The sequence below is a fragment of the Saccostrea cucullata genome, unplaced genomic scaffold (genome assembly GCF_032062105.1).
Source record: "Saccostrea cucullata isolate Sc308-1 unplaced genomic scaffold, CSIRO_AGI_Scuc_v1 ctg1735, whole genome shotgun sequence".
In the NCBI taxonomy this organism is placed as follows: domain Eukaryota; kingdom Metazoa; phylum Mollusca; class Bivalvia; order Ostreida; family Ostreidae; genus Saccostrea; species Saccostrea cuccullata.
The window spans coordinates 18,475-29,406 of record NW_026924021.1 but is presented as its reverse complement, the minus strand read 5'-3'; the positions used below and the strand labels follow the sequence as shown (position 1 = coordinate 29,406).

General features: G+C 33.1%; 2 protein-coding genes across 2 annotated transcripts; one reads left to right on the top strand and one right to left on the bottom strand.

The window, feature by feature from the left end:
- Positions 1–4,896: 4,896 nt before the first annotated feature.
- Positions 4,897–7,317, top strand: LOC134265494 (uncharacterized). The gene is made up of 5 exons (XM_062747712.1): positions 4,897–5,422; positions 5,948–6,140; positions 6,423–6,627; positions 6,904–7,002; positions 7,147–7,317. Exons 1-5 carry the CDS (start codon positions 4,897–4,899, stop codon positions 7,315–7,317), a joined length of 1,194 nt encoding a protein of 397 aa, XP_062603696.1.
- Positions 7,082–8,838, bottom strand: LOC134265496 (uncharacterized). The gene is made up of 2 exons (XM_062747715.1): positions 8,690–8,838; positions 7,082–8,464 (listed from the first exon to the last, which is right to left on the bottom strand). Exons 1-2 carry the CDS (start codon positions 8,698–8,700, stop codon positions 7,408–7,410), a joined length of 1,068 nt encoding a protein of 355 aa, XP_062603699.1. The 5' UTR covers positions 8,701–8,838; the 3' UTR covers positions 7,082–7,407.
- Positions 8,839–10,932: the final 2,094 nt, after the last annotated feature.

Genomic DNA, 10,932 nt, shown 5'->3' with positions numbered 1-10,932 from the left:
ATACATGTAAATTATTTGTTTCATCTAAAGAATATATAGTGCAAGTGATTCTGTACTTACAAAAAGATATTACCAGGTATTTGTATGTAAATTTTGGGCATTTGTTAAACTCCTACACTACCAGTTGAGAAATATATGATGGAATAATTATATTTGTTTTAATTAATAACTACAGCATATGAAATACAAAACTAACATTTCAAGAAGAAAAATCATTTAAAACTTCCTTGCACTCTGTTTATGGTAATGGAACAATATGTCACAGATTTTTCATGTACCATACCAGTGCACTTTATTTAAAACAAAACAAAACAAAAATGTATTTTAATTTTAATTTAATTTTCTGCTGTCAACTGAGAATCAATTCCATCTTTTTAAGATTTTCTACATTTATTTTGTGTGTAATTTGTTAGTACACCAATAGGTTGATTCAATATTTCTTTTATTAGATGCACAAACAAATAATTATTTATGTATCACTCTATGCATACCAGGTGCAGTATACATGTATATCACTAATACAGTTTGAAAGCTACATGTAATTATATAAATCTCAGCATTACACATTTCATTTAGTATTTGTATAAATGATATTGTTAATGATATGTATACATGAATCGTTGGTTGTGAGACTTGAGAAAATTCCATTTTGATAATCAAATTTTAGTGATTGATTATCAAAAAAAAAAAATGGAAAAGAAAAGTTTGTTATAGTTAATGAGCATAGTTAAAGTGTAGCAATAAATGCCTTGAATTTCAAATTTTGATATTTTTTTAAATATTCATTTAGTTCCTTGCCAATTCATTTTGTCAAAAATCTTACACTCCAGTTAAAAATTCATAAACCACAGATTTCTTTGGTTTTTTCCTGATAATGTCATCTGAAATATTAGTGGTACTTAATTTTGCCTTATTGAGAGTTATGTAATGTATGTAGTCGTGTAAATGTAGTTAAATGTAAAGATAAGAAAGAGTAATCCTGTTCAAAACATACACATTTAAAAAAAATTACACTACCTGCGGATCAAAAGTCTAAATGAAAAAAAATAAACAGAGACTTTTGAACACTTCAGAGGTATAATCAGGTGCCATGAAGGAATAGGCATCCCCTGACAACCTGTCAAACTTGCTGTGTGCTTGAGGAACCTGTGTTTACTGTCATTTTCAGATAATTCAAGAAATCTGCAGACAATTCAGTTTGAAAATAATTACCTATGAATTAGTTTTAAAGAGATCAGTCCGTTTTAAATTCTCAATATGTCACCCTAGTGAAACATCTGTTTCAAACTCTGGTGCGATTTATTTCAAGTTCCTTTTTATAAATTGAATCTCTATGCAAATGAAAACATAGGTAATCAGAGATTACAGAGCTCACCTCAACAAATGTCTTTAAAGCCATATATGGCGTATGTACAATGAAAATTATTAGACTAAAATTATAAGAACTTATTATTTGTATCATTACTTTATAAAAAGATAAAACTTTTCCTTAAATTACAAAATCTAAGTCAATTGCATTATAAAGGTATCACAATTGAATTTGGATTCTCGGCATTTTCTCCGACTCGGAAGAAAATACAAAAGATTTAAATAACACATTACAGAGAAGGTGAAATCGTGTTATTAGATGAAACGAGGTGTTCTCCGTGTTCAGAATTGTATGAAAAGCTTTAATTTAAATGTATTAACTATATTTCTTTACTTAATTTTGTATTTTTCAAAAATATATATTTTTGATCAGTTACGCCATATATGGCTTTAAGTAAGGCAAAGTCACAGAATTAACCAATAAAAATTTATGCAATTTTGATTTGATACTTTGGAATAGGCCTATATAAAAACTTCAAACTAGTTCTTCATCATGAAAACGTAACTAAAATCAAGCATCTAAAGCCAGTTTGAGAGTTTCATCCCTTAATGCATCATTTGTGCAAGTTTGGTTTATATAAGCCTTGTAGTTTCTTGGAAATAGACCTGCACCTATCACTTTTACCATGTCCAATATCTGGAAAATGTATGTTGAATTCAGCATCTGAACATTACTGTGCATCCTAAGATTTATCATCCATGCGAGTTTGCTCAACATAGAGCTCAAAGTTATTTAGAAATGAAACCTGTATAAAAAAAACTAATCTTTTCACTAATCAAGAAAATGTACGTAGGTCAAATTCAGCATCTGAACCCAGCCTGGTAGAATGCACCCTATAGATGTATAATCCAAGTTTGGTTATTAAAGAGCTCAAAGTTGCTTGAAAATGAATTCTGCACCAAAAACTTTACCTGTTCACTCAACAGGAAAATGTAGGTCAGATTCAGCATCCAAAGCAAGTCTGCTAGTATGCATCCTTAGATGTATCATACATGCAAGTTTGGTCATTATAGGGCTCATAGTATCTTTGAAATGAAAACTGCACCAAAAACTTTATCCTGTTCACTCAACCGGAAAATGTAGGTCAGATTCAGCATCCGAAGCAAGTCTGGTAGTATGCATCCTTAGATGTAGTATCCATGCAATTTTGGTCATAATAGTGCTCATAGTTACTTGGAAATGAGACCTGCACCAAAAACTTTAACCTGTTCACTCAAACGAAAGATGTAGGCTAGATTCAGCATCCGAAGCAAGTCTGGTAAGTTTGGTCATAATAGGGCTCATAGTATCTTTGAAAGGAACCCTGCACCAAAAACTTTAACCTGCTCACTCATCTGGAAAGTGTAGGCCAGATTCAGCACCCGAAGCAAGTCTGGCAGTATGCATCCTTAGATGTATCGTACATGCAAGTTTGGTCACAATAGTGTTCATAGTTACTTGGAAATGAGACCTGAACTGAAAACGTTAACCTGTTCACTTATGCGGAAAATGTAGGTCAGATTCAGCATCCGAAGCAAGCCTGGTAGTGTGAATCCTAAGATGTATCATCCATGCAAGTTTGGTCAACATAGGGCTTATAGTTACTCGGAAATGAGACCTACACAAAAACTGCACCAAAAATTTTAACCTGCTCCAAAAACATTAACCTGGTCATTCCTTTGCTGAAATTGCAGCGTCTGAAACTTTGACTGGTACAATGAAACACACTAGAAACATCTTCCATGCAATCAATATAGGCATAACTTAAAAAGAAAACTGCTCCAAAAAACTTAACCTTAACCCGGGACGCCGACGCCGAGGGTATTACATATGCTCCCCCAACTTTGTTGAGGTGAGCTAAAAATGAAAATTATTATTGAATATAACATTTCTAAAATGAAGGCCACAGCAAAATCCATGCACAGACTTGTGAATAAACCTTGCTTTATAAGACTACAAACACAGGTATGTTAACTGTTATAATGGTGCACAGTTGGTTCCCATGACAATTCAAATATAAATTTTGAAAGACGGATTCATAGACTACATAGATATTGTCATGAGGAACTTGGAAATCTTTATGAATCCCCGTTTTTATGCTCAACTGGACAGATACCAGAAGAGCTTACGTGATAGTAATGTGTCTAGTCTGTCTGTCTGTCTATCTGTGTGTAAGTAAACAATTTTTCAAATTGGAAGCCCTCCTGCAATTTTTGTCCGATTTCAGGATAACTCGGCAGACACGTAGCTTACATTAAATTACAGGATTCTATAAATCGGTTTTCAATTTTGGTGAACGATGTTGTCATGGTTACTATAATTATACGTAAAAACAACAACTTCTACGACATACCTTCAAAAGACTACTCCTCCTACAGTTTTGGCCTGATTTTAATACAACTTGGCACATAAGTACATGTAGAATACAATAAGATTCTTAATTCTGTACATCGATTTTTCATTTCATGAACGGTGTTGCCATGGTTATTAAAAGTAGAAATTTCTGTGTGATACTGTCGAACCGCAAATTCTCTTACAATTTTGGTCTGATTTCAATATAACATGATACAAATTTAAAGTAAACTACACTAAGCTAAGAATTCTAATAGATCAGTGACTTCGATGAACAGTTTTGCAAGGGTTATAAAAACAGAGAAATTCTGTGAAGTACTCCTCCTACAGTTTTGTTTGATTTTAATGTAATTTAATTAACAAGTTGACAATTTGAAAATAAGTAATTTGTTATAATTTTTTTTCAATGAACGGTGATGTCATGATTACTTAAAATAGAAATTTCTGTGAAATATTTTCAAAAATAAGTTATTCGTCCTCCGCTGGTCTAATTTTAATATAACTTGGCATTGAAAGAACACACCAAGAAACAAAATGGTTTTTATCCTAAAGTTATTTTATGAATGCTGTTGTCATGGTAACTAAAATCTAATTTTCTAAAAGGTCTTTTAAAAGGCTAGTCCTCTAACATTTAAATTCTGATTGCAAACCAAAGATCATTTTCTATTTATTTTTGTTGCAAAGTTTCAATCCAAGTGCAGTTTTCTTTTCCTTTGTTATATGTTCAAAACAGTAGAGCTACAGTCTAGTCAGAGACTTCTGGTTTAGAATCAGAATAGTTTTTAACAATGTTTGAAAATATTGTAGAATTTGTATGTACATTTTTTTTTTTACATATATGTAACATAAATGTGGATATTATGTAGATGTAAATGTACGTAAAATCTGTATATTTAATCAATTTCTACACAACCGCTCAAATAATGAACTTGTTTATGAATACATTTATTACAAAAGCATCTCCATGCCATTTACAGTGGACTTTGTAAGTTTAAAACACTCTAAATGGAAGATTTTGTATTTTCAGATAATGTCATATTATCTTCAACTTATACATGCATAGAGAAAAATATCTCCGAACGTGAGAATTTAATCTTTTAGAGGAAAACATCTGCACATATCTACAGATATATTTGACCCTTAACAAAAACCTTAAACTTCGCATTGTTCCTTTTTGACTGTTCGAATTACAAGTCATGAGGACAATCATTTTCATTCTATCACTATGTGGACTCAGTAATGCACAATTCACTAATCCTTACACTGCAGAGCAATGTGCTTCCAGACTGGCCTGTTCGCTGAATTACAGCAAAATATTCGATTCCAAAATCAATGAGCTGACTTATCACCACAACTTAGATCTGTACGCACTTCGCAACTATGTTAATGGAAAGCTACTACCTCTTGAACATGAAACGGAAGTTTTAAAATTGAATACCTCGGCCATGTTGGAAAGTTTTGGGCGGGAAATTTCAAACACCCACACCACGTTGAATCACGATCGGGAATTCATGAGTAATCTTTCTCATGGTCTTAACGCTTTGGGTAAATCTCTTCACGGCGAGATAGCGGTCCGTATGGATGATGTCCATCGACTGATAGTAGAGGTCAAGGACGTCCAGCATACGCTGACACTGCTGCAGACGCAGATTAATGAATTAAAGGGAATTAACGTGACTGGGCACACACTACAAGTTGTACAACCGGCACAACCTTGCAAAGGTATTGTTGTGGTTTATCAATTTTACAAAATTTGCTTGCATAATTATTGTTTTCCATAGGAGGGCTTCAATGGAAATCTGCATTTAATATGACACAATATGAAAAAGATAAATGTATTCTGAACATTATATCAGACCAAAATAAAGTTATTGAAAGCATCATTTGCATGTATTTTGGGAAGAAAACAACGGTGATTTCTTTCCATAAATAATCTCTGTCTTTTAACATTTACTGTTTCGATGTTAGAAACAAGCTTACAATAGTATAATATTTTGCAATACATGTATATGGCTAACAACACATTTCTGTATATAAATATGTGCTTTAGTGCCAATAAAGAATTGAATTGAATTGAATTGAGTTTTCCCTAGAGAATTCGAGTACAGCTAGCGGATACCCTATGTTGAAAATGAATTAGATTAATTCGATGTGAATACTTTTATACGGTAAACAATTCTCAAAATCCAACTTTTTAATCAGTTATAGACTACATTCATCTCTGAAAGGTTTTTTTTTATTTGTTAGCTGATAATGCCACAATAGATGAACTAAATGAGCTTAGAAAAAATAACACCTTCTTGGAGAGGGTGTACAAGTTTGCCACAGCTTCCTTAAGGAATTTGACGTCAGTAGTTGCAGCCCGAGACAAGAAGATCTTAGCGTTACAACGAGAGATACAGTCCTTGCAAAGTCAATCCTCCAAACCTCTTATATCCAGGTATGAAAACAATTGAGTCAAAATCCAGAAACAGTTAATATTGTCAAGATAAAAAGATAAAAAAGTCTTGAAAAGCGTTTCTTTTAGAAATCCGCTAGACTTTTTTTTTTAGGGAATTTCACTCCCTCCCCCAAATATATTTTATTCTCGCACCAGGAACAAGAAAACAAATCAGCTACACCTTCTGGCTTGCTACATGAACAATTCACAATCGTACATATGCATCAAAATTGTTACCCAATATTTATTTTTATGTCGTCTTATCATTTCTGAAATATCAAGCACATGTGATACCCCCCTTGGAATGGCCAATGGAACAATATCCGACTCTTCTATTACTGCCAGCGAGTCTCACGTTAACTACAGCCCCGCCGGAGCACGCATCAACAGCCAGACTGGTTGGTATACCAATGACAAGTCCGTTTCACATGACTGGATCCAAGTAGATTTGGGAGAGAAAAAATACGTCACAAAAATTGCCACTCAGGTACGTATCGACTATTAAAAAATTCTAAAGATCAATCTTTGCACGTAAATTTAGCTAGTTCACTCACACAGTTTGAAAATTGTGTTATCGAAGGCATCGATACAAAGTAATTCTGTAGACCAGTTACGTAGTACCGAGTTCAATACTGTGGATGACCAATCACATATTTCCGAGTACAATTTTTATTCAAGTGGTTTATTGAAAAAGGTTTATTCAAAGAAGTTTATATTTGCTAACAAAAAGCCTAGTTTTCAATCTAATTTTTTTAATAATCAGGGAGCCCCATGCTGTGATGTTCGAGTGACAAACTATACCATACAGTACTCCGCTGACGGTGTTAAGTGGAGGGACCTCCAAGAAAACTGCCAGAAAAAGGTATATATCTTTAAGGGCTGTACATGTATACAGTTTGGGTGACTGATATCATTTTAACTATAATGAGGACGTTCTTTTTTATTAGTGGATAACTATCTATTTCTCTCCTATTCCTCGCTTTTTCTAATTGATTTGTTTTTACAGTACTTTGACGGTAACACTGACCAGACTTCCATCAAACTTCAGAACATTGATCCGCCTCTTCTAGCACAACACATTAGACTAAATGTGGTAGACTTCAACAGGAAATCCAACAATGCGAACAACTATGTGGGCATGCGATTTGAGTTGTACGGATGTTCTTTCAAGCCTTAGTATTTTTTAAACGAATAAAAGCAAAAGATTTTCAAATGTTTTGTTTATATATTATTGAGAAGTTATTCATGGAGAAATCTATTAACCAATCTATGAATGGAAAACGTTTACAAAAGGCAAACCGTACACACTGTACCCCATGTCCTTTGCCATTTTTGCCATCCCTTCTGTTTCGATATGCCTCTTGTACAGAGTCTCTGGAAAACGAAGTTTATTTCTGTGACAATCCGCCTTTACCAGTAAGCTACAACCACCAACGCCATCTATAGGAACGGCCCGTTTACCCTCTCCTCTTAAATGAGGGAGGTATATTTTTAGAGACGGGCCGTATCCCTCTACAACAAGTTGGTTCTTTGGAAATCTTTCTTGTTTCTGCAGAGATTCAACCGTTTCTCTCCATGTATTTTTGTCGTAAATGCGCAGGCGCCCACTTCTGTCTTTGAACAGACAAGAGGCTGAAACAAGGTCCTTATTTGCGTGAAGCATTTGTTGAATTAAATCCAGAGGGACAGTTTTAATGTCTGAATCTAACCACAGGACATAATCTTCGTCCTTCAGAGCTGCGTCTAGAAGCAAATTTCTAGCTTTAGCTAGATGGCTTCTCCTCTGAAGCTGCTTTGCATATGAATGTTCATTTGCCCAACTTCTCCTAACTTGACCAGTGATGTTGAAATGGTGAACATCTACTCGGCGGATGCCAAGGGCTTTTAATTGTTCCGCCACTATCAGAGCTTTGGCGAATGTTTTATCTTGACTACCATCCTCACCAAAGGAAACAGACAGCAAATGTCTTGGATAATCTAAACTTTTAATAAGGTTTAAGTATCTCTCCAAATCATCTTCACTGTTTTGAATTGGCGTGAGAATCAGAACGAGGAAACCTTGACACAACGTCTTATTGAGCCATGTGAAATGCCGCATAACCTCCAATGACAAAAGTTCCACCGTGTCATTTTGGAGTGAATGTTTTGGCACGTTTGGTAAATTCCATCTCATATTATCTGCTGTGTCATTATAAAAACAGAGACTCCTATCGGGTAATGATTTGTGTTTTGTGCTCCAGTTCTTTTTACCAAGCAAGATATAAAAATACACATATAAGCCCAAAAACGCTGTGATTACCAATAGAAACACTGATGATGATCTCCTGTAAAAAAAAACACGTAAAAAACCGATTGCAAAATTAGAGAAATACTACTTTAGTTATGCAAGTAAAACGTCTTATTCAAACTGCATACTCAAATTGTAGAGAAAGGCGTTTGAAGTATAAATTTTTCGCTTAAAATGCAAATAAATTGCCTTATAGATAAAAATTAATTTCATTCGATATTAATATTGAACTTAAATGGAAAATCATTAAAAGTTAACTTACCGGATGCTCATAGCTATGGTAACATTTCTGTACTCGGGTTCAATGCCCACCACGTAAACAGATAGTGAGGATAAAAGTCACGAGGGTTAACGATATATAATGATAAGTCTTTATTAAAACATATAAATGCATACGGGATTCAGACGCATTTATCGGTCTTTCTCTTTTTGACAAAGGTATTGAAGTTGGCATGTATACTGGTATAACGTTTTGATTGAAACAGGTCACCCAATGCTTAAAAAGTGTCGTAGTTTAGAAGATTTCCCAAAGACAGGAGTCAAATAATTTTATCAAGATATTTAACACAATAAAAACTTAATGTCTATATGTCCCTATAAATTCATAACGCCATGAAACAGCTCATTCGCTGTACATGAGGAGGCATTTTAAACAACCGTCACGACCGATTGAGATTGCTGCTGTTCGGTGTATTGAGAACTTTCAAAACGAAATTTTTTTGAACATATTAAAATTCTGTGTTGAAAAGAATTTTTTAAAGCTCAATGTTTACCTTTTTCAAAAGTTCACAGACTCCATTTATTAAAATAAAATTACATGTGCACTTGTTCAATTCAGTCAGTACGGTTCAGAGCTTCTTGTTATCATTTATTAATAAAATGGCAAAGATCTAGGTGAACCGCCCTCTTGTCAATAACCGAAAAATAAATTGTAAAAATAAAATGATTTCAACATGAATAATTTCCGTTTTCTGCATGTAAAGAATTTTGTTGTTCTATAAGACTTTAAACAATATAGCTCTACGTGCAAGCAGACCATTTTTTAATTATTACAAAAATGAACAACACATTACAATATTATTAGTCGTACAACAAAGTTTAATTCTATGATGCGTCTTAGGAAACTGCATAACAAATTACACGTAAATTTACTAATAAATTTATTTGACCTCAAATAATAAAAACTATACATCTACTTACATACGTGTGAACAAAAAGATTTCTTGTATACAGAAATAAAACTCACCACAGAGTCTGCGAAATCCGTCATATAGTTATAGACAATACCATAAAACAAAACTAAAGGAAGAAGGGCGACCCCGGGTTTTAAATAGCTAGCTTTACCTATTAATTTCACCTAGAAATAAGCCTCTATCATGTGTATATATTGTTTATGTTTCCAAAGGTATGCATTAAACAAGAGCAAGTTCTAATCAAATACGATCGCTAAGCAGAATACAGACAACAAGTTGATGTCTCAGGGCTTTCTTCAACCACGTTGGCATTTCTATGTTTGCTATATTGACCTTGTTCGGAAATATACTCAATCCCTAAATTATACCTTTAATTATACGTATAATTATTTCCCATTTGATGCAATGTTTTATTCAGAATTTTCATAAGGTATCCTCTTAAAGGTACTTGGACACAGATTTGAAGTTATTATTTTCTCTATAATATTACGACTTATATATTTTAATAGCATTTCACACAAAAATTAATTAAAAATCTTATTTCGTTTAAAAGATATTGAAATTTCAAATTTTTCGGCGGGTTTGATTGACATATCCTTGCACTCTCACAAATTTAATTTTCTTATTAATCTCTTGGAAAAGTTGGAATCTCGTTTTGTATAAATGAAGAATATTAATACTATAATCCAAAAAAATTCAGAGTAGACACGTTCGAAAGCAAAACAAACACACAATATATTGTCAGTCCGTGCAGTTGTGGTAAGCAGACTGTGACGATTGAACGCACCCTATGAATTCTAAATATAAACAATAACAGAACTCGAGCCCTGTTTACAAAAACTGTGTACATAACACGAGTGTGCTCGATTTGCTAAACTCTGTACGCATCTCTTAGTTCGGTATGACGATACTTGTGAAGGTGTTTTGCTTTCTAAAATTTCTACTCTGAATAAAATTATTTTTCTTGATAAAAGTTTTAATATTTCTCATTAAAACACATCAAAATTGCCACTTTTCCTAAGGATTAAGAATAAAGTTAAAATTTGTGAAAGTGCAAGGATGTGTCAATCAAACCCGCCAAAAAATTTAAAGTTTTAATAACTTTTAAATGAAATAAGATTTTTAATTAATTTTTTGTGTGAAATGCTATCAAAATATATAATTCGTGATATTATACAGAAAAAATGAGAAAACATTAACTTCAAATCTGTGTCCAAGTACCTTTAAAAGAATCCCTGTGTTGAATCTCTAAGATTAGAAAAAAAAATCATTAATAAATAAGAGATAAAAACAAATCATTAATGAATAAGAG